General features: G+C 52.0%; 11 protein-coding genes across 11 annotated transcripts; 2 read left to right on the forward strand and 9 right to left on the reverse strand.

The window, feature by feature from the left end:
• Positions 1 to 770: 770 nt before the first annotated feature.
• On the reverse strand, positions 771 to 1,664 carry AGOS_AGL302C (uncharacterized protein; the record flags this gene model as incomplete). The annotated part of the gene is made up of 1 exon (NM_211427.1): positions 771 to 1,664. One exon carries the CDS (start codon positions 1,662 to 1,664, stop codon positions 771 to 773), a length of 894 nt encoding a protein of 297 aa, NP_986365.1.
• A 369-nt stretch (positions 1,665 to 2,033) lies between these two features.
• Positions 2,034 to 3,119, reverse strand: GLE2 (RNA export factor GLE2; the record flags this gene model as incomplete). Its single annotated transcript, NM_211428.1, has 1 exon — positions 2,034 to 3,119. One exon carries the CDS (start codon positions 3,117 to 3,119, stop codon positions 2,034 to 2,036), a length of 1,086 nt encoding a protein of 361 aa, NP_986366.1.
• A 376-nt stretch (positions 3,120 to 3,495) lies between these two features.
• Positions 3,496 to 6,315, reverse strand: AGOS_AGL300C (LisH domain-containing protein; the record flags this gene model as incomplete). Its single annotated transcript, NM_211429.2, has 1 exon — positions 3,496 to 6,315. One exon carries the CDS (start codon positions 6,313 to 6,315, stop codon positions 3,496 to 3,498), a length of 2,820 nt encoding a protein of 939 aa, NP_986367.2.
• An 821-nt stretch (positions 6,316 to 7,136) lies between these two features.
• Positions 7,137 to 8,435, reverse strand: ALG3 (dolichyl-P-Man:Man(5)GlcNAc(2)-PP-dolichol alpha-1,3-mannosyltransferase; the record flags this gene model as incomplete). Its single annotated transcript, NM_211430.2, has 1 exon — positions 7,137 to 8,435. One exon carries the CDS (start codon positions 8,433 to 8,435, stop codon positions 7,137 to 7,139), a length of 1,299 nt encoding a protein of 432 aa, NP_986368.2.
• Positions 8,436 to 8,721: 286 nt separating this feature from the next.
• On the reverse strand, positions 8,722 to 12,069 carry KAP123 (karyopherin KAP123; the record flags this gene model as incomplete). Its single annotated transcript, NM_211431.2, has 1 exon — positions 8,722 to 12,069. One exon carries the CDS (start codon positions 12,067 to 12,069, stop codon positions 8,722 to 8,724), a length of 3,348 nt encoding a protein of 1,115 aa, NP_986369.2.
• A 733-nt stretch (positions 12,070 to 12,802) lies between these two features.
• On the reverse strand, positions 12,803 to 15,715 carry SWI4 (SBF complex DNA-binding subunit SWI4; the record flags this gene model as incomplete). Its single annotated transcript, NM_211432.1, has 1 exon — positions 12,803 to 15,715. The coding sequence occupies one exon, from the start codon at positions 15,713 to 15,715 to the stop codon at positions 12,803 to 12,805; it is 2,913 nt and encodes a 970-aa protein (NP_986370.1).
• Positions 15,716 to 16,354: 639 nt separating this feature from the next.
• Positions 16,355 to 16,861, forward strand: LSM4 (U6 snRNA complex subunit LSM4; the record flags this gene model as incomplete). The annotated part of the gene is made up of 1 exon (NM_211433.1): positions 16,355 to 16,861. The coding sequence occupies one exon, from the start codon at positions 16,355 to 16,357 to the stop codon at positions 16,859 to 16,861; it is 507 nt and encodes a 168-aa protein (NP_986371.1).
• A 148-nt stretch (positions 16,862 to 17,009) lies between these two features.
• Positions 17,010 to 18,983, reverse strand: TMN3 (Tmn3p; the record flags this gene model as incomplete). The annotated part of the gene is made up of 1 exon (NM_211434.1): positions 17,010 to 18,983. One exon carries the CDS (start codon positions 18,981 to 18,983, stop codon positions 17,010 to 17,012), a length of 1,974 nt encoding a protein of 657 aa, NP_986372.1.
• A 540-nt stretch (positions 18,984 to 19,523) lies between these two features.
• Positions 19,524 to 21,494, forward strand: CDC27 (anaphase promoting complex subunit CDC27; the record flags this gene model as incomplete). Its single annotated transcript, NM_211435.1, has 1 exon — positions 19,524 to 21,494. One exon carries the CDS (start codon positions 19,524 to 19,526, stop codon positions 21,492 to 21,494), a length of 1,971 nt encoding a protein of 656 aa, NP_986373.1.
• Positions 21,495 to 21,714: 220 nt separating this feature from the next.
• On the reverse strand, positions 21,715 to 24,669 carry AGOS_AGL293C (AGL293Cp; the record flags this gene model as incomplete). Its single annotated transcript, NM_211436.1, has 1 exon — positions 21,715 to 24,669. The coding sequence occupies one exon, from the start codon at positions 24,667 to 24,669 to the stop codon at positions 21,715 to 21,717; it is 2,955 nt and encodes a 984-aa protein (NP_986374.1).
• Positions 24,670 to 25,151: 482 nt separating this feature from the next.
• AGOS_AGL292C (AGL292Cp) lies at positions 25,152 to 26,255 on the reverse strand (the record flags this gene model as incomplete). Its single annotated transcript, NM_211437.1, has 1 exon — positions 25,152 to 26,255. One exon carries the CDS (start codon positions 26,253 to 26,255, stop codon positions 25,152 to 25,154), a length of 1,104 nt encoding a protein of 367 aa, NP_986375.1.
• Between the last annotated feature and the right edge of the window lie 375 nt (positions 26,256 to 26,630).

Raw genomic sequence — 26,630 nt, forward strand, 5'->3', positions numbered from 1 at the left:
TCTAATGAAACGGTGTAGAAGCTACCATATCAATTATCCATCATTCGTAATCCTTTCTATTTCCACTGTAGTAAACTACATTCGTGAGTCCCCCCCCAACATCAATATATTCATGTATAACCATATACAAGCCCAGCCTCCGCGATTTTATTCTTTCCAGAAAGTAGAAATAACCTAGCCCTATAACCGATCTTCTATAATAGGGCACATAACCATCAAAAGTATCACCAAATTTACCGGATATTCAGCAGTAATGGTAATGTGCTCGCAAACCAATCCAACAACCAATTATCAATAATTCACCATTTTATAAACTCGAACGTTCGGATAGTGTCTTCAATAGGTAAATATAGCCCAGCTGATAAATAAAAAAGGACACCGACACATCAAATCTCACAACAGTGACATGAGCATTGACTCACGGTTCCAACAGCTCTCAAATGCGTTTGCATAACAAACTAGCTTCAAAAACCCAAACATGGAGCTATAGACGGTTGTAGAGGCAAAGCATTGTTAAAGATAGTCAATGTAAATGAACATGATGGAGTCAATAGGCTCGAAGAAATGTCAATGGCATAAAAAAGATCATGTGGTTTCAGAATGTCCGATGATAATATGGAATATATCATTCCCTTCCTGCGATTCGTTAAGTAAAAACATTATTGTGCGTGTACCGCAAAAAGTACAGGCAATTGACGAAATGAGCCTTGCGTAGAGTGTTCCGAATTATGGTCGGGCTAGCCGCAAATGCGAAAGAAGTCCTTGCTTCTCTATCCCCAAACGCTCATGTCATTATTCCAGATACGGAGAGAACCAGAAGTGCTCGAAGAGTTCGACTGATTGGCGCCCGTTGTGCCTGTAGCAACGGTCTGCGATGTACCCCAAGTAGAGCTGCTACCAGGTAGCATGGTGAAGGCGGACTGGCTGGAGGAAGATGGGTACTGATTCGACAGAAATACCGACGTTGAAAGGGACCTAGTGCCTGCTAGCAATGAAATATTGCTGTTTACCGACGTATCGCCCAGGAGCGAGGAAGGCAGCGCATGCATGAATTCGCCATTTGTTGCCGCCGTCGAAACGAGTGGTGTGCTCGATTGAGTGAACGGTGAGCCAATGTTAAAGTTGCTCACACCGGGGCTTCCACCAGAACCCTGCCCGAAACCGATAGAGTCATACTGTTTACTGAGCTCATTCACCATAGAGGGGTATTCTCCGAAGTCGCTGCCGAGTGAGTTAATCGTTGAACTACCGCTTATTGTGGACTGCAGCCGCGGCGGTGACGTCGAACCCGAGGAAGAGCTTGATGCGAGGAATGCCTGCGCCGACGCCTGCTGCGCCATCAGCGGCAGCGACCCGCTGCTTCCGCCGCTACCAAGCTTTCCTCCGTAGAATACCTGAGGGTAAGTTGCGGCAGGATATCCCTGCTGCAGTCCACCCGCCAGTGGCTGCCCCCCGTACTTCCCAGCTCCCACCTGGAAGCGTTTTTCGTATCCCCCAGCCCGTTTACGGCCACCCACTGGGCCCCGGTTTCCTTGACGGAAAGTCCCGCCCTGGCCAAACCCAGCGCCCGCAGGCATACTCTTCAGCGCACGATACTCAAGCAGATATTTATCCATATCCTCGATCTGCGAGATGAACGGTATACTCACAATCTGGCCCGGCATCGCTGATTCCTCTATGCTATTCACTCTGGCACTTGCCCGCTGCTTCTCAGAACCCTCTGCAGACTTAATAATCCAACCTGAGTGCCACGAATCTTCCTGGCCGACAGATCCTTTGTGATGATCGTCAAACTCGTCTAATGCACACCGAGATACCCCGATATAGCGTCTATCCTAGTAGTTTAATAAAAACTTTTCACCACTTCAACCTTCACACAAGACAGATTTGCCAGATGCAGCCGACTGCGTGAAAAAATCGCAAATTTGAGCTTATTTAAGCAACGCTCGAGGAAAACGTATTTAGTGATGGTAATAACGTCTGGCGCGGGTAGAGTTTAAAGTATTAAAATATTGAAATTAGTATACATAGCATCAGCGCTTCTTTTTCTCCTTAACCTCATCATCGGTGGTAGCATGGAGGCGGATAACATTTGGATAATCTGGTCGGTTGGCCATGTAGCCCTGGTGCCAATCGTAGCTTAGGGCGTATGCAAAGACCGAACCGTTTCTGTTGAAGTTACAAACAGGAATGGACGCATTCATTGACGGGAAGCCCTTGAGGCGATGGCGTTGGTTCTTATCCCAGAAATTGCAGGAGCCATCGCCGCCAGCCGTGGCGAAGGTGCCATACTGCGGGTGGAAGACAATGCTGTTGACCGGGTAAACGAGGGACTCGGAGGAGGCGCGGCCAGATGCGGGCTGCTGCTGGCGATGACACTTGAAGGAGAACCCATTTTTGCGCTGCTCTTGCTCGTCGACGTACTGGATGGCGCAGCGGCCCTCCACGGAACCAATGGCAAAACCATTGCCCTCGATATAGCAGGCGACCGTGCGAGTCTGCCACTTGAGCGGCGACATGGAGGTGCGGAAGACCTGCGCCGGGTTGTTCAGGTCAATGACGACAATGTGGCGCTCAGCTGTGCCGACTACGAGCAGTTTCTGTTTGCTGTCCAGTGCGTACACGCGCTCCGGCATCGCGACCGTGGAGATCGGCTGTGGCTGGCGCATGTCCCAGTACTTGATGGTCTTGTCCCACGAGCCCGTGACGATGCATTCCTGGTTGGACGGCCCGCACTGCACAAACCGCAGGGCGCGCACGGCCGAGTCATGACTGCCTATCTGTTGCGCCTGCCCGCTCGCCACGTCGTACAGCTTAAGTATGTTATCGCAGCCCCCAGAGGCTACCTTGGTCCCGTCAGATGACCATCGGGTCGTCAGCACAGGCGCCTGGTGTTCGTACTGCGCACGACCTTGCGTCATACCATTCTGCACGTCCCAGATGCGCACTGTATTGTCCCACGCGGCAACGCTGAACAGGAAGTCTTGTTGTGGCGAGAATGCGATGTCAGATACCGAGTCGTTAGCCGGATTGTTGATCGTTATATCGTTGGAGAGTTCCTTGTCTGTTGCCATCGCCGATGATGTGCTAGCAGAGCCCGTAGGACGATATAATGACATGCTTCAAGTACGTAGACAGGTGCGAGGTCACGACCGGCTGCTTACGATCTCGTTTCTGCAGCTGTGATGAAGTGTCTGATGGTTCAAGTAAGCGAACTTCAACATTTTCACATGTCATTTTTGACGTTGCAATGCTACCGAGATCCCGCAACAAGTAACAAGTTATAAAAGTGAAAGTCATAAGTTTATTTGATGTGGTTATCTACTGGCACATGATCTCTACATCAGTACAAATTGTCCAGGACGATGTGATTATTAAGTAACCGATGAGACGAGCAGATTAGGAACTGATAGTGAATTATGGAAATATTGGCACAGCATGAACGCTAGTCATGATGGGGTTCCTGAAAACGGAAATGTGTGACGGAGAACTGCGTCAGCGCCAGCTGAACTGGAAGAAGTTGAAGTCATTATAATTGGAATTTGGATCGGAAAAGTCGAGATTGAAAGTGTCTTGGTCCTTCGGGTTTGTGACGCTGGCCGCAAGCGAGCCCGCGGCGGACCCAGGGTTGGCGGTGTCGGTGCTGATGGCCGAGTTGATGACGTCAACATCGATGGGTTTTTTAACGGATGCGAGCAGGTCGGCATCCTCCTGATCGAACTGGAAGGGCACATCGCCGCTTAGGGTAGGGTCGTCGTGGAGAGTGTCCAGGCCGGTACCATGGCTGGGACTGAGTCCGCTGCTGTTAGGCCCCAATGGCAGCATGTGTGCAACGGATTCAGTGCTTGCACTGCTGCCGCTGAGCAGATCCTCGGCCGTGGGAACAGCAGCAAAGGGTGCTGCGGCAGTGATGACGCCCGGGGGGGCCGCATACTGCACAGTGCCAGATGGAGCTGGTGCCTTTTTGTTGGAGGGTACACCCATAGCTTTCTTTCCGTTCATCCTTAGTTTGTTCATAGAAACTGCACCGGAAACTGCACCGGAAACTGCAGCCGTTACGGAAGATGCATGAGAGTTCTTCTTTATGTTAGCATTACCCGAAGGGACAGTTTCCATCAGGCTATCGGTGGAAAACGGCGGAGTGGGATGAACTGACAGTGACTTTCTAGGCCTCTTTTTCTTGCGCTCATCCTCCTCAAGCAACGCAGAGCTTAATTCGTGCTGCGGATGCTCGGTGACGGTGGTTAAGGTGCTTGCTAATGTCAGTGTACTGCTTGTGAAGGGAGTTATCGGTGTTGCAGGAGAATTAGGCTCCGATAGGGACCTTTTCGTGCTATCAACCTTTCGCCTAGTGTACTTTCTTTTCTTTACAGCAGTTGCTCCCGCGGAGCTCTGGGTAGCTGCTGTTGGTGCGCCCACAATACCGATACTTCCCGTCATCGCAGACATTTGCATGGCTACGGGGTTGGGACTACCGCTGGTCTGTGGGGATATCACGGAAGACGGTGGTAACATGCTGTGGTTGAAGCGATGGAGCACCTGTGGGCTGGTGAGCGGCGTGCTCGAGGCAGACTGGACGTCCCGCGGAGGAGCAGAAATTGCCTTTTTGTTTTCCCTCTCTAGTAATATTAGCTGCCTGCGGTAGTTATGCAAGCCGTCAGCGTTGGTAAAGTCTTTGTCCATACTAGAATGTCGTGAGTCCGGTCTATCCTGCGCTTGTGAATCCTGCTGTATAGGATGGTGCTGTGCATACAGGTTCTGAGCCTCGGGAAGCTGTGGAAGGGACGCATGTCGCTGCTGCTTTAAAGGTTGCGGTGGATACGATACCTGTTGATGAGGAGGTGCATGGTGTATTTGTGATCGCTGCTGTAACTGTGACTGAGAATGTTGAAGGTGCGACATTGGTAGCTGTTGTGAGTGGCGGTGGTGTTGTTGCTGGGGGAAATGCGAGTGTTGCTGCTGGACGTGCGGTTGCATTGGATGCTGGGCATGCTGTTGAGCTTGATGCTGGGCATGCTGGGCATGCTGTTGGACTTGATGCTGGACTTGATGCTGGGCTTGCCGCTGGGCCTGCTGCTGGGCTTGATGCTGGGCCTGCTGCTGGGCCTGCTGTTGAGCCTGCTGTTGAGCGTGCTGCTGGGCGTGCTGTTGGGCGTGCTGCTGAGCCTGCTGCTGAGCCTGCTGTTGAGCCTGCTGTTGAGCTTGCTGCTGGGCCTGCTGCTGGGCCTGCTGCTGGGCCTGCTGCTGAGCCTGCTGCTGAGCCTGCTGCTGAGCCTGCTGCTGAGCCTGCTGCTGAGCCTGCTGCTGAGCCTGCTGCTGAGCCTGCTGCTGAGCCTGCTGCTGAGCCTGCTGCTGAGCCTGCTGCTGCGACCTCTTGCGTCTACGCTGTGTGGGAGGGTTGGCGGAGGTGGCCGAGGCGGGTCGGCCAACTGGCGTCGCCGCACCAGAAGACATCGACATTGGCATCACCTGGGAATGCACAAAAGGCTGCGCCATTGGCGATTGCTGCTGCATTGGATACATGGTGCCTGCAACGTTGTAGGGATACAGAGCCGGCTGATTCTGGAATATCGGCCCGTGATGCTGACCCTGACCCTGGCCCATAGTGCCACTAGGCGACACGGTCATCGTTGGAGTTGGCTGCGGATCTCCCTGGCGCTGCCCGTCCAGCTGCTCCGGTCGCGAAATCATACCGCCTGGGACTTGTGCAAGCCCCCCCATCATCTGGTGCGGAGAGAGCGTTGTGTGGTCGTAGTACGACGCCGGGCCGGCCACCACCGGGGGCACCTTACCAGAAGGCTGCCCGACTGCGCTGGCCATCCCCCCCGCGTAGTGCGCCGTCATGCCCTGCTGCGGCGTGTGCGGCCCAGGCGCGGCGTATGGAGCGCTGCGCACCGCGTGCGCCGCCTGCTGGCTGCCGCCCCGCAGGCCCGCGCTTTGTGAGTTCATCGCCATCATCGAAAACAGCACCGGGTCGAACATCTCCTGCGCATACTCTCCGCGCTGCTCCGCCTTCCGCTGCACGCGTGCCGCGTGCATCGCAATCCCCCGGTACGCATGCTCCTGCCGCTGTTTGTACAGCTGCATCTGGAAGTATTGCTGCGCCAGGTCCGAGCCCCCCCGGTGGGTCCGAGCGTTGAAGATGTCCCAGAAGATCTGCCACCACTCGTACAGAAACCCGTGCGGCGCGTCCATGTCCGGCTGCCCATCCGGCACGCCCGCCTCCTGCTTGAACAGCTCGGCCGTTTCTTCGAGCGATGATTTTATTAGGAAATCGTATATGTACGAATTCAGTAGCTGTTTGTTCTCCACCATCTGGCTTCAGTTCTGTAGCGTCCGGTCCTCCTGAGGCTACTGCAACTCCTGCCGCTCTGGTGATGTCTCTATCACTAAATTGCTGAGCCCCAGTCGCAGTATCTTTCGTCGAGGTATTAATAGAGTTACGTACGGTAATAGATACTAAATTTTCTCAAAGGGTTAAGGAAAAAGAAAGGGCGTGAGGCGACATAAACGTGTTCGCGCAACCGGACTCGGTGGGTCGACGGCGGGTTGACAGGCGGGGTGCGGGTCACGTGGCACGTGATTAGCCCCGCGGCTAATGCTGTAGGCGTGTTAGGATGAGAAAGGTCACATGCCCATAATCGTAAGATGCCGGCCACCTGCTTGCCAGGGCGTTTGGTAGCACAATCAGGCGAGGCCAACGACCCAAGGAGCAACCCAGTAGTCTTGCGGCCATCGTATATAGGCGCCGTCAATCTCGCTCAGCCGCGCCGAATGATAACACCCTGACCAGAGACGCGTGCTGGCCGTCTCACATATAATTCAAAACTGTGCTTAGCCCGTTCGTAAGCAAAAGCCGGCTATATCTATGCGGTTTTCATGAGCCATACAGGACTGTGTGCGGAAAAGACGCGCGGGGCATCGCCGGGTGGCAAGGTACAACCAGTAGGTGGCCATGCGTTCTATATACGCCATGGTGCCGCACCGGGGCCCACCTTCTCTCCTCTGAGGCCGCGATGCTGGCGCAGGACGCTGTATTTGTTTCATAGGCATCCGGCCTTCATGGCAGGGCGCTACCTCAGCCGCCCGGCAGTCCTCCCGTCACGTGCGGATGCCGATGCTTATACACTGGGCGGCTAGGCAGGCGGGCCGTTGATGTACAGAAGGAGAAGTAGGGCGGAGTTGAGAGCGTACAGCGTGGCACTAGCAACGGAGGAGGGCGGGTAGGTATCCCAGCAGAGCTCGTGCAGGACGTACCATAGCAGCGCGAGCAGGCAGGGCATGCGAGCCCAGTGAAGCAAGGCGGGTAGGGTCCAATGGTACCAGGCCAGGAACTGGTAGTGCAGGGAGCGAGCGAAGAGCACGCCGATGAAGTTCGAGACGAGGAGGACGTAGGCGACGTGGGCCCGGGGCGGGCTGGCGGCTAGGACGGCGGTGGCCGGGTGACGCAGGGCAGCTGCAGCAGTGCGGAACCAGTTTGGCTGGCGCGGCGCGGCATAGCGCGTGAAGAAGAAGAGCATCAGGATGGCGATGTGGGAGAGCAGCAGGCAGCGGTGGAAGGTGGGGTGTGAGAAGACTTGCTCGCCGACGAGCTGCCAGTTGACGCTCCAGCGGTACATGAATTGCCGGCGGAAGTCGAAGGCGGTGGCAAAGTACTCGGCGGGGTGAGTGGAGAGGAAGTCTGCGGCGACCAGGACCTGCCATGCGACGGCCACGGCGCCACAGAGCGCGAGCGCAAGCAGGTGGCCGCGTGTGAGTAGAAAGAGTGCGACCAGGACGCCGGGCAGGTATAGCAGCGCATTCATTTTGATGCTGACAGCAGCGCTGTAGACGAGCGCGGCCGGCAGGCAGAGCCTGGGGTGGCGTGCGGCTAGCAGAAGCAGAAAGACTGCGACCACCATCATGAGGGTCGTCCAGCCGTCGTTGAACAGCCGCAGGACGTAGACAGAGTGCAGACGCTTGGACAGACACGCGAGCACAATGCACCACGGGGGCAGTCGCAGCATGCGGTAGACGCCGAACTGCAGGACGAGTGTCAGCAAGTAGAGCCACGTGAAAATATCCTGTCCGCGCGCGACATTCTGCAGGCCATCTGTGGCGCGCTCAAGCAGGCGATGGATCAGTACATGTCCCGCCGGGTACACCAGCGGCCCCGTGCCGCCCTCGATCTTTGAATAGTCGCGTTCACCATTGTTGATCTGCCATATCTGCTCCATGTATGCCAAGTAGTCAATCTCCGTGTAGGGCACGTGCTTCACAATCAGCTTCAACAGCACACATTCCCACGCCACGAGCACCGGCATGACCACGGCAGACGCCTCCGGGCTGAAGATGACATAATTGGCGATGTCCAGCAGCTTTCCACATGCACTCCGCCATCCACACTGTAGGGTTGGGGGAGTTCCCGCCCGTGTGGTCGGAACTGCTGCGCTCATTGGGGTGTCTCGAGTCCGAAGGTGGCCTATAATCCGGTATATAGTTGAAGTTTTGTTCGTCCTCGCAGACTATGAAAAACGTGTCATGAGGCCACCGGTTTTCCTATAATATACGCCCATTGCCAGATGTCACGTTTTAGACAAATGACGCCACGGGCGTGATACCAGGATAGTGGTATAGTGCTATATTATGACAGCATGTTTCTTACTCGCAGGATACAGACATATAATTTACAAAATTGAGATCAAGGTTCAGAAATAGTGCTACCAGGAGCGGTATGCTAGATCAGGCGATAACGGGAGCCAGAACAGCATTCTGGGCCACAATGCCATTGTAGGTTTGGTTCAAGAACTTCAAAAGTTCGACCACTCTTTGTCTCATCTCCTGGGACTGGAACTGCTTTAGTTTATCCATGTTCTCCTCTCTGCCCAAGGTCGATTCCTTCTCCAGCTGAATTCTCTCGTTGTCCTTGGTGAACACGGCGGCGAAGAACTCGATAATTCTAGGAGTTTCTGCAATGATGAGACTGTTGTTAGCCTGGTAGAGCTTGATGATCAACTCAAAGATCGGGTCGTATTCCTCGTACCCGGTATTCAAAGGTAGGTGAGACAATAGCGCTGGAAGAGTGTGCTCCAGAGGAACTAGGTTTTCGCTTCTTAGCGTCATTCTGGCAACGCAGCCCGTGGCGTTAGCGAAGGCGCGGTCGATGATCTCCTTGGTAGCCTCATCGTCGTTGGCAGTAAGGACCTTTTGGTCAGCGGTGTTCAACAGCTGGTACATAGCCTTTAGTACAGGCTCGTATACAGCAGACACGTCAAACTGTGCGTACTGGATCAATAGACCCACACCGTAGGCCGCGTTACCGCGCACCTCGAGAGACTTGTCTGCAGTCAATCTGATAATCATCGCCTGAAGCAGTTCCTGGACATATGGGTTGTGTTCCTTCAAGCCTAACGCAATTTCCGAAACTGCACCGACAGCAGCAGATCTCTTATTCTTCGATTTTGTTTCAAACAAGGATAGTACTATTGGTTTGAAGCCCTCAAAAACCTTTGGATATCCGTCGGCTAGGGCATGGGATAGAGACACCAACACCTCCAATGCGACGTCTAGCAACGCTGCTTCGGTCTCAGAGGCATCCATATCTTCATCCTTGGGCACGTCGTCCTCGTAGTCAATGGTCTGGCAAGTGTGCTCGCCCTTTAGTACGCTTAAAACTTGCAAGCACAACTGCTCCAAATATGTGGAGTCACCATTGTCCATAATGATGATTGGACCGAACTTCTTGATCATTTCAGCCATCGTCTCAAAGACGGTGATGATCATAGAAGTCTCAAACTCCTCACTCAAACCATCTAAGGAGATCTCTCTGGCAGTTTGGATAACGGATAGGACACTGCTGTCCACGTAGGAGCCGGTAGGAACGCCCTTTGGATAGTTGTCCTCGTTGATGTTAGTCGTCAACAGGACAGCCTTGACAATGTTCCAAATGGTGTGCATGGCAGTTTCTCTCAACCCGTACGATTCGTCCACCTGCTCTCTCAATACTTTCAAGGATGGCTCGACAAACTTCAAGAACTGTTCCTTGCAGGCAATGGCGAGCTCGGACAAAGCGGCAGCTGCAACTTCCTTCTCGTAGGAGATACCTGTGTTGACGGTGAACTTATTCTGCAGGTCGTCCTCGTCAGCATCATCCGCAAAAGCCGCTAGATCGTCAGCATCGCCATCGAAGTTAAATTGGTACTCCTCTTGCTGCAAAGTCTTGAAGATCTCTGGCATAATAGTTTCCAAAAATGGAGCGAAGTCCTTGCCGTAGACCTTGGCCATGTTGGCAATGAAAGCATACCCAGACTCTCTCAATCTAGCAGAGTCGGTCTTGATGGCTTCGTAAGCAGAGTTCACAAGCGGCTCCGCAACCTCTGCGAAAGTAGTAGATCTAACGGCTCTACCCATAGTAGAGATATTCTCAAATGTCAAAGCTCTCAGTTCAATGTCGTCCTCAGACATACCCTCAATGTTAGAACAGTTCTGGATGAATTGCTCCAAGAATTGAACAGAGGTCTTGAAATATGGCACAAAGTTAGAGCCCGCAGCAAAGGCAGCAGAACCAATCGCCGAGACGATAGCCGCCCTCAACTTGGAAGAGGTCTGAGATTCCAACATCTGGAAAAGCTTGTTCATTAGTGGCTCTAGATACTTCGCAATAGCATCATAAGCAATAAACTCTAGCAGACCATCAAGGGCTGTAGTGGCATATCTGTAAATAACGACGTGCTTGGAGTTGTCAATGATACTGATTATTAGTGGCAGATATTCTTCATGGAACTTGGCGACTTCGTCCTGAAGCTCAGTTGTCAACTGCGACACCGCCTTTAGCGCTGCGAGTTGAACGATTGGCTCCTGGTCTTTCATACCACTGATAGTAGCAGGAATTATTCTGTCCAGTTGGGAGAGCATGTAGTCAGGGGAACCTGTGACAGCAACAGATATAGCCAACAAGATAGCACGTCTCTCAAACTGATTGGCAGAAGAAAGCATCGCTGGTAGGTGCTCCATAATAGGCGCAGCAACCTGGGAAGGTGGGAATTCAGTTGAGCAGAAGGCAATCAATCTCATCGCGGTCAAACAAGGAGTGTTCTCTTCGTTCTCCCCCGCTTCTTCCTCGGTGTTTAGCTCGTCCTCTACATCGACTTGGTCAGATGCAACCTTCAATGCGGTGATCGTGATCTCAGGAGCCAACTTAGCTTGTTGGATCTTTGACTTTCTATAAGAGACAGCAGAAATGACAAACTGGACGGCAAAGACTCTAACCTCTTCATCAACTTGAACATTACCCGCAATCTGTAGGGCTAGCTTGATCAAATCGACGACGGCATTGCCCGTGAGCTGCGAGTCCAACAACAAGAAGTCATTTAGACAGTTGAAAATCAACTTAGTGTTCACGTTGTCATCAGCCTTGATCACAGCATCCAAGACTTGGACGACGGATGGAATTAGAGCGGCAAATTGATTCGCATGCTCAGGGTTAATTTTCTCCTGCTCCTCAATCAAAGCAGAAACATGGTTCAAAGCCTGGACAGACAAAGACCTCGTCTCCAAGGACGCGGAATCGTTGATGGTCTGCGAAAACAAAGTCAAGAACTCGGCAATGTATTTCCCTAGAGCATCATTGTAGGACTCTAGTAGAGAGAGTAACACAAAGACAGACGTCTCCCTTGTCTTAGGGTTTTCGTCCGCTGCCGCACGTAGCAGGTTTGGAACTAGGTCCGGCCACTGGTCGTCGGATAGATCTTCTGAGCCAATTGCAGCGATCACACGCGCACTGGAGTGGCGGACCATGTCCTTGGGCTCGGTGAACGCCGTTTGCAGCAAAGTGCTCTTTATTTCAGTCTTTAGCGCGCCGTCTAGCTTGCCCCAGTGCTTCGCTACCAGCTTTCTGGCCTCCACACCGGCAAGCTGCTTCAATGCGTCGTCGCCGCTGTTCTGCATGATGTGAACGAGCGCAGGCAACGCTGTCACCTGTGTGTAGAACTGTGTCTGCAGCGTCTTCGTCGTCTCCTTCAAAGAGGAGGCGTTGGGGCTGACAATCGCAGCCAGCGTTTGCTCCAACTGCGCGACAAAGGCTTGGTCCATGGCTGCGCTATGCTAGGTCTAGGGTAGAATCGTGTGCGGGTGCTATTGGTATCGACCCCGGCTAATGTACACTCCGTGAGCTTTGCAAATGCTGAATTGTAGGTACTACGTTCGAGCTGAGAGTAGTCGAAAGCAGTCCGAAGGAGGTTTTAACAGGCGAAAATTTCCTCGTTCCAAAAAAGATCCAAGATATATAGCACGAGAGTATTGGCTGTGTAGCGCTCGTTCTCAGCTGCAGGGATTATGGTAGCAGTAACCTTTGAAGCTGGAGCAATTTGAACAGTCAATACGTGGCCTGAACCGAATTCGTGGAATATTGATCGAGAGACTATGCAATGATGAGCAGAAGAACTTCACTCATCCATCTCATCACATGTATATAACAGTAGCTCATCGCTCCGAAAAAATTTTCAAGTCGTTTCTTTTTCGGATTATTGATCTACATCACTAATCACGTGTGATTCTCGCACCCGGAGACCGGCAGCGGTGCTAATGTCTAGTGGACTAAAGACTGTGACCGGCTCTGGACACAACTCTATCATAAGCGTAAGTATTACTACAAAGATGCTGGGGGAAGCTGAAAGCAACATACAGGCTACTTAATTGGTCAGAAAGCCTCGGATCCGTCGCTGACATTACTAGCGGAGGTCGGTGGCAGCCTAGAGCAGTGGGCATAGACGTTTATCGTTAATCATACAGTGTCCGTGATTTCATGCTCTACCCTGCAGACAGATTAGGCAACTGCTCCGCGCAGATCGTTCTCGATGTCGTTCAGTTTGGATTCTATGTCGTCCGAAGAGATGCCTATAAGCTTGCGGTACTTGTATATCTTTGTGCCGGAGTTGATGGTCGTCTTAGCCCTGCAAACCTTGTCTATGATGTGTTTGCGCTTGAGTTGGAGAAGCGATAGTTCGAGGCCGAGGCGGAAGAGTTGCTTGGCGCCTTCGGTAGACTGTTCATGGGAGCTATCGGCGTCAGCCTTTTCCTCTTCGTCGTGCACTAGGGTGGCGAGAGTCAGGGCCTGCGACTTCTCGATAGAGTTTGCGAAGCGTGATATCTGTGCCTGCAGCGCGTTCTGCTCATCGTGGATCTTGTGTTTGAGCTGCTCTGTGTCGGTAACTCCGTGTTTAACCAGGATATCGGCAACTTGCTTCTCTGAGAACTTCAAGGACCGATCGATGCCTTCGATGCCCTCGGTCGCCTTCGCGATTTCGGTTCCCAGTTTAATAAAGTTCTGTTCTATTGCCTCTGTGAGGGATTGTGATAGTTCTGAAAATTCCTGGGCGGTGTTCGCCACGTTTGGGAACGTCAATCTTGTGGATTTCTGTATCTGCATTAAAGGGTCTACTGCGACAGAATATCGATGTTCTGATATCGTCTCTTGCGATGCCGCGGGCACACTGAGTTCCTTCATCGCAGTACCTCCTGGCGTGGTTACCTTGAGGACGGGCGTACTGTTTAATTCAGCAATCCTGTCCAGCGCGAAGAGCTTCTCGTGATGAGAGGGCGTTTTTGCTAATTCAGAAGAAGGTTCAGGCATACTCGTGGAATGAGTGGCGCTAGTAACTACGGTTGGATTCTGCGGTGTCTCGGTGAATGTGGTTTCACATAACTGAACCTTATGGCGGGTTGCGCTGATGATGTCATCCTTATTGCTCTTTCGTGGCCTCAACGGGGTGTTCAACTTAGACTGCTTTTTGCGGAAACTCACCTGTCCCGTGTTGGCGGATATAGGTGCTGTCATTGGAGTAGGCATCATCGTGGGCATTGGTGTGTTAATAACGTTTGGTATAGGCTGGGTCATACTAGCTTTGGAAAGGATGGATGCTGGCGTCTGTTGGTGTGAATTTAAAATTTCCATAGAGCTCCCCATATAGTAGAGCTTATTCGACAAAGCCAAATTCATGTTTAGCGCGGCAAGATGTAAAACTGTGTTCCCAATGCTATCCTGATAATTCAAACACATCTTTAACACCGAGGGATCATCTTTCGACAGAACGTCGAGGATAGTGTCAATATAATAATTGGTGACTAACGGGTCTTTGGATTTATTAACGCTTAATTCAACCAGGTAATGTAATGGTAGTCTGCCATTAGCATCGGGTGTAACCAGACACATTCGCAGAAGCTCTACTATCAGAAAAAAGGCCCCCGTCCTATAACAGTTATTATAGAAGATACTTTTGGTAATGCAGTTGAAGCCCTTGTCGTTACAATGGAATATATCGGCCTCCAATGTTAGCAGTATCTTAATCAGCGGGATGTTTGCCATAGCTGCCGCCCAATGTAGGGAAGTATGTCCCTGCTTATCAATGATGAAATTAACATCTAGACCAATCGGTGGATAGTACATCTTCTCGGGTAATACTGGTTCGCAGCTATCATATTCAGTGGACAGCACCTGTAATATCAGATTTTTATACTCGGAGGGAGTAAATGTCTCCTTACTTTGTGGCGAGCCTGACCTCGAGGAAATTGGAGTGGGGTTATCATTCGAAGAATAGCAGTCAATAGAAGAGCCATGCGATGTGTTAGATCCACTAGATGTGCTTGTTTTATGGATAGCTGTTATTGGCGGTAGTATTGTAAAACTTGACATCTTTGGGTTGGCCTTTCCGGGCGGTGGTTTCTTTGTTTGAGCAGGCGTTTGTACTACTTGGGCGCCCTGTTTACTTTTAGGTTTATTAGCAGACTTCTTTGTCTTGTGTTTTTGATTTGGGTTTTCTGAGATGATGTGAATATCTTGAATGTTATTGGAGGTAGAAGTAGGAACAGGGAATGGATAGAATTGAAGCGGTTTCTGAGTGGCAGCATAACGATGCTGCTTACTACTCGAAGAGGTGGCTGGGGCCGGTGGAAGACTTGCTTCGGGCTTCTTATTAGAGGGTGCTGGTGGCAGTAACATGACGCTAGAGGCTGATCGCCGGTGAGTGCGCTTCTGCATGCTACTTGTTGTCTCCACCACCATAATAGAGTTAATGGGTGTCTCTTGATCATGGCCCACTATTGTATAATTCGTTTGTTGTTGACTATTTCGGTGCTGCTGCTGCGGTGTTTGGAACACAAGGTTTTGCAGCGGCGAAGGCTGCGCGGCTTTGGCGCCAGCTCTTTTCCTGGTCTTCTTTGATACAGAACCTGTCGTTGATTGGTTTGCCAATTCCGAGACCTTCTTTTTCGGGGTCTTGTTGTAGCTGGAAGGTGAAGTTATGCGCGTAGCTGGTGACAGCTTCTTGATGATGGAATTCTTGGAGCGCCGCGGCGGCATGTTCATCGGATCTGGTTGGAAGTTTATGACCGTCAGTACAACGATGTCCGTAATCTCGTACTTCGCCACGAGGCCCTTAGCGCTGTCAAGGGGGATCCAGGTGCCCTGGAACCTCCCGTAACCGCCTTGTATTTTCTCGTGGCTGATGTCTGCGGACTCCTTCTCTAGGATCTTCGTTCGTTGCGTCTTCGAGAACGTCGCCACCTTGAACACCTGCGTGATGTTCACCCAGTCGTCGTGCAGACGCCGCATCACGATGCTCGACTCCTTACCCCGGCAGTAGCACTCGTACACGTCCACGCCCGCATAGGTCGCGATTTCTATGATCGGAATGGTCGAGCCGCCATTCGACACTCCTGTCGGCGCGCTGCTCATGCCCATTTCTTCCGCTTGATCCCCTTCCTGCCTGTCGCGCTCGGTATCTTTGTCACACGACGCGTACCGTCCCACCAACCGCTCGTCGAAAACCGGCTCTCCCGACACCTTATTGACAAATAAGATCCGTCAGCCAATGCACGCAAAATAAAAGCTAAAGGGAAAGCAAAGTACCACACGTCAGCGATCTCCCTCAGCGATGCAGAGAATCCCAAACTTACTCACTAATATGTCTGCACCAAGAAATACAATTATATGTCTCGCTCCAAAAGAATTCAACAGCTTATGGGATATACGTTACTTGCCCTCTGTTAGTAAATAAAGAGGAATCCTGCAGGCAGCTCCTTCCGGTGTCACTTTCATACCAGGGTATGTTGTGGGCTACTTATTACTCTATGTATATCTTGATGTTAAAGAAAAATTTTAAGAATACCCGAAAGGGTAAATGGGCTTATGCCTTCACGCGTAACGGGGCAGCGACGCGTCAATATGTCACGTGTGTGGCACGTGACAAATGTGTGTGGGTTGAGGGTCACGTGCGGGAATCACGTGCTGAGTGCAGAGGACGCAGTCTGCCGTATGTCTTGTTCATGGCGGTGAGTGAGCAAGGAGCTAGCTCCGCACCGCCGATAGCCACGAACAGCGATGCTGCCGCTATACCTGTTGACGAACGCCAAGGGCCAGAAGCTCTTTATAGAGCTCAAGAACGGCGAGACGATCGAGGGGGAGCTTGTGAATGTTGATAACTGGATGAACCTGACACTGCAGAGCGTGGTGCATGCAGGGAGCGACCAAACACTGCAACTTCCGGAGATATATGTGCGGGGTTCGTTCATCAAGTATATACGGCTTCAGGACGACATCATCGAGAAGGTGAAGCAGCAGCTGAACAGCGGCAAAGACGGCAGCGGCAGCAACGGACAGCAGCGGGACCGCGACGGCAGAAGGTACAACGGCAGACGAGAAGGCAATGCGGGCGGGCGCTTCGGCAACCAGGAGCACCAGCGGAAGCGCGGGGGAGGCTTTCAGCGGCGCGACGGGCAGTACGGCGGCAGCAGGCGCGGGCGGTCCGGCCAATCGGGAGGCGCCGGCTTTGTCCAGTACCAACAGTCTCAGCAGTGGCAGTCGTCCGCATCGCAAGTCCAGTCCTGAACGCCGCCTAGCCAAGTTCTGTTAGATTTTTATATGTATTGTACAGTGCACAGCTAATATTAATACAAGAGCCAACAACTGCGCAAGCGATGCATTGCGGTAGGCTAGGCGGGCGCGTTCGGTCTCGAGCGAGCGTAGACAGCGACTTTTAATGCTGTCGATAGATATCTGCTCTGCCCTGGATAGAGTACATCAGGCCGCTGCACACCAGGTATCCAAAGGCGCCGAACACCAGCCAGTATGCGATATTAAGCACAGTGGCATAGAAAATTGCTAGTATAATGTTGGGGGACCCCAAATGCGCGTAGGCATGCCGGATGGAGTGTATTGCGTGTGCCTCCAGATACCAGGCGGCGGCGCCGCCTACGCCGAAAAGCTTCCAGCGCCACGAATACAGAACGCCTTTTCGAGGTTTTGGGTATTCACAGCCAGTAATTTGGAATATCTGGCTCCAGAATATCTGGGCTAGCATTGTACCTATGCAAACCTCAACAACGACGAGACACTGCAGCGCTAGTGCACTAAAAATAAAAGCATCCAACTCGAGGGCGCTCTTTGCAACTGCGACGGTTGAGTAAGTCGCCTGCACCAGTGACTTCGCCAGGATGAACGGCGGCACACCGGCCAGCAACGAGTATAGTACTGAAGCGATGCGTGTTAATCGACTTCTGCCGGTCGAGTTTTCATTAGTTGTCTTCTGCTCAGAAGTTGCCGACGCCCATTTCCCCTTGGAATCTAGGAGTGCGACTCGATCTTCGCGAGTGCGTAGAATCGAGAAAGCCGTAAACCCCCCAAACACAGAGAGTATGGCACTCGCTGGAATATATAGCGCCAGGACTGCTAGTTCAGTCGCAAAGGGTATACCACGGGTCCTGTCGCTGAGCATGACTATGAGATGCACTATTGCGGCAGTCACAAACAGCAGGATTGGAATTGCCGAGCCACATATCACACTGCGCTTAATGTATCGATGCACAACCACACTTTGCGTAGTTGCCCATGTCCACACCCCGTAAAATGCTGCTAAATACGCTCCCAAAGCGCATATGGTCGCTGCGAGAACAATTGTAACATGCGTAACACCATGCGCCTTATCATTTTCACACTCCACCAGGGCATATGCTGCCGCAAGAGACATCGTTTGAAGTCCCGCGCCCACCAAACCATGGAAAAACTCCGATCCTACCATGTCCTCTTGCAGCAGAGTTACCAATGTGTGCATTGTTGCCGGACAGCGCTTGTTCAGATATGCAGATGCCATTCCAAGGACAAGAGTTCCGACCATTGCGGCAAACAGTCCGCGGCTCAATACAAGGCTACCCGGTGACTGGACTATGCCGGTAAGTTGCTGCAAGTCCGAGTACAGGCGCCAGCGCTCGTTCCACTTCACCGCGGACTGGTAGCGCCAGTATACAGCGTAGGTGAACGGCACCATGATCATCGCCTGCGCGTCGGGATTCAGCCAGAAGTGCTCGTATTCCGTTTGCCCACCAGTGCATCCCTCGCCAGCCACCGAGCGAGGGTACGCCTCGAAGCCGACAATCACGTAGCGGCCGTCGTCCAGGATGCGGTAGCGCACCACCAGCATCACGTGGTTATGCAGGCGCACATGCCCCGTCTCCGCGTCCACCTCGCCCAGCTTGAACCCCGCCTCATAGCGGTAGCTGCTTTGTCTGTCGGGGTACGTTGTAGCCGCCGGTAGCCCATCCAGCGTCCACCGCACCTGCGCGCCATCCCGGATCATCTGGATTAGCCGCCGGTGCGAGTCCGGCCGCAGCTCCCGCATGCACAGCGGCTGGCATTGTGTCTCCGCCCGCACATGCAGCACGTAATTACTCTCCCACGGCATCTCTCGCCGGAACACCTGTCCCAGGCTGCCGTATATCGCCCGCGCCTCAGCTGGCGGCGGGCACGTGAACAGGGTCTCGTAGTACCCCCACACCTCGCGGTCCGTCCATATATTGTCCACCAGCAGCTGCACCCGCTCGCCCCGTGTGTAAGCGCTCGGCTGCGGCGGCCTGCTCCACCTCTGCCAAATGCTGTGGCCACATAACAGCACCAACGCCAGACTCGCCGCCGCCACCGCCGCCGCTAGTCGTCTCCAAAGTATCCTTACTTTCATTTTGCCCAGAAGCCCGTTTGTACGTTTGTGAATTCTCCTTGCCTCCGCCGTTCAGTCCCTCAAGTAGCGCTACAACTGACGGGTCCCCTACCTATCTCAATCTAGGGCCGCCCAAGGAAATTACATGTCTATCTTCCAATGTTGGTGCGATTACTTTTTCCAACCCTATCTACATCCGGCTGTTGCGCGCTACTCCGCGCCCGAGTCCAGACGCTGTCCCCCTGGGCTCTGGCCAGCGTGGCGGCTCACGCAGCGCCAGTGGCTGCTCGGCGCGAGTGTCCCCGCGGTTTGCCGTGGCCGCCTGTTTGCTCAGGCCAGGCTCCTGAATCACGTGCGCAACCGGGGTAAGCTCGACAAGTGGGCGGGAGCGTTTGCTGTTGCGACGAGTCGCACCACGGACCGCGGGCTGGACGTCCGGGGAACAGGCACGGTTGAGCAGGGCGGAGTGTCACGTGCTGCACTCACGTGACGTGCACGTGAGTGCGCGGCGCTCGCGCGGAAGGCCCGGTACTTTTGGGATTCCACAAAACTTAGGATGACATGGATCGACAACATAGCTCTATCCAGCAACAACCAAGGATGTCAGCTGTTCTGCAGGAGACAATATCACAACTAAAGCATTTGATCATAACCCATATTCAGCAGTTGAACTACGATTCAGCCGAGTTCTTCTCCGAATTGTTGTATGCCGACTGCTCCTGCACCAACACCGGCAACAACACGGGTACCATAGACGAGAGCCGCGAGCGGTTTGATTCGTTGTACTATTATGCATTGACGTTATACTTGCAAGGGGACTACCACTCCTCCGTTCACGTGGTGAAGGACGCGCTTAGCAGCCACCTAGGCTGCGCGTACGTGTATGCGCGGTGTTGTTTGAAGCTTGGGACGCGCTACCAGGATGCCATCCAGGCGCTCATGGCGCTCCGAGACTGCTGGCAGAACGGTGTGACGAACTCCACGGACCTCTTCATGTACCCGGACAAGGCGACGGTGCTGTCCGTGATGGGACAGCTCTCGTTGAAGTCGCACCGGGAAAAGGAGGCAGTGAGCTTTCTTTCGCAGTCTTTGTCGACCAACAGCTACCAGTTGGAACCGCTCTCCATTCTCTTTGAGATGCGCGCGGACCTTCAGACGGTGAAGTTGTTCAAGCCCGTCAAGAAGTCGTGGAAGGCGAAACACTTGCGGACCGCAAATATCATCTCCAAGCCGCAGACTCCGTTCAAGATACCGTCGCGGTTATCCACCTCTGCTGTTGGGGCAGCACCCAATCCACTCCTCTCAACCTCCAGTGCCATAGTATCAACCTCCCCATCCATGATGAGACGGTCCAAATTTTTAAATTCAAATAGCAATGCCAGCAACGCTACGTCGAACATCAATAACAATAACAATGTTAATAATAATGGCCAGCAATCTACGCCACCGTCAAAACTACTGAATATTGAACATAATAAAACTACCCCCGACGACAAGCTGTCGCCGTCACAAATGCAACTACTATCACATAATCCTCTCCCCCACAAACCGTTAGACCAATTAATGTACTGGATGATGAAAGCATACAAGTCCTACTATCGTTATGATTCATATAGAGCTATTCGCCTTCTCAACGAGCAGCTCCCCTCCCATATTTTGCAGAATATGCCTTGGTGTTTAGCACTTCTATCAAGGCTACACTTTGAAATTCAAAACCATGACATGTCTCTGTCATATTTTAATAAGCTTCGTCGGTTGCAACCAACTAGGCTTAAGGACATGGATGTTTATTCGACCCTCTTATGGCATCTACACGATAAGATCCGCCTAGCCGATCTTTGCCATGAACTAATGGCCCAAGATGACAAAAACTGCATTACATGGTGCTGTCTAGGGAATTTGTTTTCCCTAAATCGCGACCATGATGAAGCCATCAAAGCACTAAAAAAAGCCACTAGCCTCAACCCACAGTTTGCATATGCATACACTTTACAAGGACATGAGTATTCCAATAATGATGCTTTCGATAATGCCAAAATGTGCTATCGGAAGGCGTTGGCTATCAACCCCAACCACTATAATGCTCACTACGGTTTAGGCATGTCTTGTATCAAACTAGGACAGTATGATGAAGCCTTACTTCATTTTGAAAAGGCGCGTTCAATCAACCCAGTTAATGTTATTCTGAATTGCTGCTGCGGAGTTGCGCTAGAAAGGTTAGGACGCCGCGAGAAAGCCCTTGATTTTTACCAATTGGCATGCGAATTGCAACCGAATTCATCATTGGCGTTGTTCAAGAAATCACAGTTGTTATTCAATTTGGGGCAGTATAGTAACGCATTACAGAATTTTGAAAAACTAGAACAATTGACTCCTAACGAAGCTCCTGTTCATTTCTTATTGGGACAATTATATCAAATAGTTGGTAGGAAAAAAGACGCTATAACACAATTCACAATTGCTATGAACTTGGATCCAAATGGTATCCAGTTGGTGAAAGAGGCGTTAGAGAAATGCCATGAACAAGGTTGATCTACTATGCATTTGCCTCCGAAAGTAGCAGTTATTATTATATATTAATGTTATATTATTAAGGATATATACATATATGCATAAATATAAACACATATATCGCATATATGTAACATACGCCGTATAATCATCATATTCGTCGGTTTATTCATTTTATTTATTAATCTGGCAGGACTGCTCTTTCGTGTTTATAATACAGACTTTTCAATAGCACTTGAAATCAAATCTTCTCACCCATATATTTCGGATCTAGGCCATAGTACTCGTTAGCATTGCCATTCGCATTCGGGTTCTCAAAACTAAATCCATAGTTTGAACTTTTGGTGGCATTTGAGGCGGGTGAGTCTGGAATAGCAGTGGCTTGACTATGAACAGCCGACTTTATTAAAGAATTCTGTGCTTGAAGGGGTATGGAAGTCATAGACTTCGAAACATTTAAGGTTTCCTCACCGCCATTACGGTGATGTTGATCCCAATAAACCTCCGCAGAATCGGCCTGGTTGAGCATTTCATCCCTTTTTGAGGTCTCTTCCATTGCTTGAGCAAACATCTCCTGTGCACGGGAAAGGGAAACTGTAGGTGTTGCGCATGAACTGATAACAGGAACAGAAGTATCAATGTCTATTGTAGCTTTCATTAATGCTGCCATCCATGTTCTCATCTCTTCTCTTGTTTCTACAGCAAAATAATGGACCCTTGGTTGCGTAAATGTCAACCCTTTCTTTGAGCCAGGAGCAGGAGGCACTAACTTGAAGCAATACCTGCCCCGCCCAATACTGGCCGCGTACAAGGCAACAAATTTATCATCCTCTTTTGCTGGGAGAACTCTATGGGAAGTAATGTCTATCAGCCCACGCTCTCTATTATCTGTGGTATTAGCAAAATACGATAACCGAGTACCATGTAAAACAAAAAACCTGTTCTTCCATACGCCCATGGTACCTGCTCCCTTCTTACTCATCCAACCCGAGCACGCAGCATCCTGCACAGCGTCATTTACTGTAACGTTCCGTATACCTTCCATGAATGCAGATGTCTGTTTCTTAGATATAGGTTTGACATTATTACCACGTCTTTTACCCTTGACGGCATCACCCAGCGTTCTTTTGGAAGAATTCTTGGCGTTTTTATCTATCGCAGTGGCAGAATTATTGCTAGAAAGGTCATCCCTCGCATCAAAAAATGCGCCAATAGGGGACCGCGGTTCCTTAAGCCCAGTAGATCTTCTTTCGCTTGATGCACGGAAGTCTATGTCGGAAGATCCATCTGCGGTTTGTGCGACGTCCTGTGAAACTCTACCAGGCGAATAGAACTCTGATAGACGACTGGCAGGTGTCTGTTGAGTGGCAATAACGGGATTTGCATCATCTATATGGGCATTCCTGGTAGTATCTATCCTTAGACTCGATAGGGACCCATGCTTTACAAGTTCAGGTTTCGCTTGCGGAGCCACGACATCCTTTTCTCGATTTAGGAATGACAAAATTGAGGAGTTCCTCCTATGCTTGTGTTCAAACTCACCAGCAATGCTGGCTCGTTTATTGGTACTCGCAGATACATTCCTTGAATGTCCATAGATACTCGAAGACGGCCTTCCAGTGGGAGCTGGAACGGCCAGACTGTCTTGTGCACCTAGCCCTTCGTAATCGTTTGGAGAGGAAAGCATGGAAATTCGATTGAACAACTCCACAAACGAGCCACCCGATTTTGTCTTCTTATGTCTCGCTCTTATACTCTCTTCCGGAATGGCCCTTTCAAAAGTACGCTGCATCGGAGATATGCCAGGATTACTGTAAGGATTTCCAAGGTCTGGGCCATCAGGCTGTTCGTCCACAGCAGGCTGCATAAATACCTGTGGGATAGATTGCTTTCTCGAGGAAGTGTAAGAAGCTGGTGAGTTTAGGGTTTGTGGGCCGTGTTCGTAAATGGTAATGTGCTGATTCCTGGCTTGATTCTGCAAAAGCGAAGAAGAGTTGGATATATGCCTTAACAGTGTAACTGACGGAGATTTGGGAGGCTGCACCGGCGAGGGATAAGATGGTGGCTCAGGTGCCTTCCGGGGAGACATGAATGTGTCATCTGTTGGCGTCCCAGAATAAATAGCCAATTCCGGAGAACTCGGCGCCTGGTAGAGCACCTGTTGAGGGACTGCTTTCCCTAAGGAGGCTGCATCCTTTATATTCTGTCTTAAATTTTGGCCTGCTAAGGCATGATCCTGGCTAACTGGAGCCGCTGGCATGAGTTGGCCGCCCGTCTTTTGCCCTTCGCCATTTGCTTTCGTTTGCGAAGTAGATGCCTTTGCCACTGTTTCCTTGATAGCCTCAATTTCTTTAAATATTTCAAAGCGTGTGCCGAATGAATTTATTTCTAGTTCTTTCAAATGCGCAAGCTCCAGCTCCAGGAGGATTGCGCCGGATATTTTATGCTCCTGGAATTTATTCGATGACTCTTCGTCAAAACCTGTAGATAGAAGATAAGCGGTTACCTGTTCAGGAGTCCATAGCTCGGCATCGGCTGGGTTCAATTCCTGCTCATCGGGATGCCCATTATTAGAAGTCGACGTGTCGTTGGAGGTCGGGAAGGATGAATTTGCATAGTTCAAAGTCGTATTGCCACTTGTCGGGGGCTTAGATACTTCGGAGACATCATCTGCAAAGTGAAGCGCCCCCATAGATTCGCCGCGCAGCTCTTCCAACGCCTTATCAATGTCGCTCATCGTGCTCTTGACAGATATAGCACGGCCCTCGCCTGGCAGCTTCGGCGGAAACCTTATCGTAGCCGCCGTCTCCACCATGTGTCCCGGAAGCTCGCTATTGGAGTCGTTCCGGCTCGCGGGCGCGCTCGACATCGGGCTGTGCGCGCGCCGCGTGGACTTTGCGCGCATCAGCGATGGGGTGCGCTCCACTGACAACTCCTGCGTAAACAGCTTCGGATACAGACCCTCCTCCCCTGTCCGCAAATTGCGCCCAAAGTACCACCCGTCGTTGTACTCTTGGTCGTCCGTAATCACCTCTATCTTGTCCCCTGGTTTCATATCCAACTCGTCCTCCATCCGCTTGGAGTACTCATTGATGGCAATATACGTTCCGTATCGCGGCCGCTCCTCTGCCGCCGTACTGTCGTCGCCCTGCTCCATCCCGGTCAGCTTCAGCGCCTTCTTGAACGAAAAACTCATCCTGCTGTCCTCAACCCGTAAGTCAGCTCTTGAGATGTCTTGCGGCCTATGTGTATTTCGCCACTCTGCCGGCCTCCGCTGCTCCTTGCCACCTAAGTCCTTTCTGTCTCTGTAGCTGTCGCCGTGCCTTCAAGAGTCCTCTAATTGACTGCCACTAGTTCTCTGCAAGCACTTCTCTGCTACTGGGGTCAGGCCGTGGTCATCCAAACGTACAACTCACAACCACCCTTTCTTAAACTGGCCGTTCAACATACCACAAGTTTCTTTTTCATCCTGGCTGGCCGCCGAAACCGAACAAGCAATGCACGTGACAGAACAAGGTGCCCGCCCCGGAGCTCTTACCAATAATACTTGTAAATCGCTAGCGGTGGCTCTCCGGCGGCCGCCAGGGGATGTGTGCTATCATTAGAGTACATAGTAAATAGTTGTTCGAGACGCGGCGGAAGCAGCCGTTACAACGCTCGAGAAAACGGACGTAGGGGTTACAGCTTCTCGAGCAGCAGAGTAGAGACACAGGAGCGGACCAGGGTGCGGCAGTCCGAGATAAGAAAGGGGAGAATACTCTTGGCGACAAAGGAAAAGAGCACGTCCGTCTGCGGGGACGGGACGAGCTGGGCGAGCTCGGTATGCAGTAGGAGAACGAGGTTCTGGTACTTGGCCATTGCCTCGAGGTTCTGGCGGCGGAAACTGGCCTCGTTCTTGGCCGAGAGGTTGTCGTCTGTGAAGATGGAGGGCGTGTAGGAGCTGTGACGCGAGTGGGAGCGCTTGGCAGAGCCCGGGGCGGGGCGGATAGAGGTAGAGCCCTTGCGGCGGGGCATCAGGCGGTTGAACAGGCCGCGCTTGGCCTTCTGGACGGTGGATGTGAGGGACTGGTCGCTGAAGATGGAGGCGGAGTCGGAGTCTGTGGGTAGCGAGGCTGCAGTGGGGGGCGAGGTGAAGGTCAGGCGGGCGTCCGGCTTCTTATGGCCGAAGCTGCGCCTGCTGCCGCGGCTGTCGCTACGCGGGCGCCCTGGCGCGGGCGCCGTGTGCGCCGAGTCGACGCGCGACGCCTGCAGCAGCTTGTTGAGGTACTGAAGCACCGTGGTGAGTTGCTCGATCGGCGTGCTGTAACCGGACACGCGGTGCTCGACCAGCAGGCTGGCCAGTGTGGTCAGGCTGTTGACCTTGATCGGCACGTCGAGCAGCGGAAAGTCCGCCTCGTTGCCGTGGTAGCACTGCAGGTTCCATGCCTCTTTGAACATCGCCAGGCCCGGGACGATCTGGCGGTATCCGTGCATGCTTTGCAGGATGCGCTGCAACGTGTCCAGGCAGCGCCCCGTCACCGACATCCCGCGCTGCAGCACCGCCACGTCCTCGACAGGCGTGCTGTCCAGGAAGAGCCGCATCCACTGCTCGGACACTTCGCCCTTGCGCTGGGCCTTGTTCATCATCACAGATGTCATCACGATTCCCGTGGTGCTGTAGGGCCCATACGAGTTGACGAGCGTTTCCTCTGACTCCGCCGAGTACGTCGACCGCTCATGCCGAAGACTGCTGGCGTCGTCCGAGGCCATCGCAGTCACCGACGAATGGATAGACCGGTTCATCTTTGCTATCAGTGTACACCGGCGCAGCTGTGTTGCTGTAGCTATTTAAGGGTCGGTGAGCCGCACAGAAAATCTGCGGTGTCAGTCTGAAGGTCTCGAATTCCGCCGTAGCGAAAAGCATTCCTCGTGCTGTTCGACCTCTACATGTAACTTAGACACAATGCTGGGCTTGGCCACGCTGTGATCTGTATCCAATAAGAGTCAAATTACGACCTGCAGACGCGATCGGCTTTCGCAGTCATTCGCCGTTCCTCGCAATCATGGATATACATTACGGACCAGCATGGTACCCATATAATAGACTTACTAGATATCCTCGTTTCACTCGCGTGGCAGGCTTAACGGTCACGAGCTGCTGGAGGACAGATTTTATAA

The sequence above is a fragment of the Eremothecium gossypii genome, chromosome VII (genome assembly GCF_000091025.4).
Source record: "Eremothecium gossypii ATCC 10895 chromosome VII, complete sequence".
Lineage (NCBI taxonomy): Eukaryota > Fungi > Ascomycota > Saccharomycetes > Saccharomycetales > Saccharomycetaceae > Eremothecium > Eremothecium gossypii.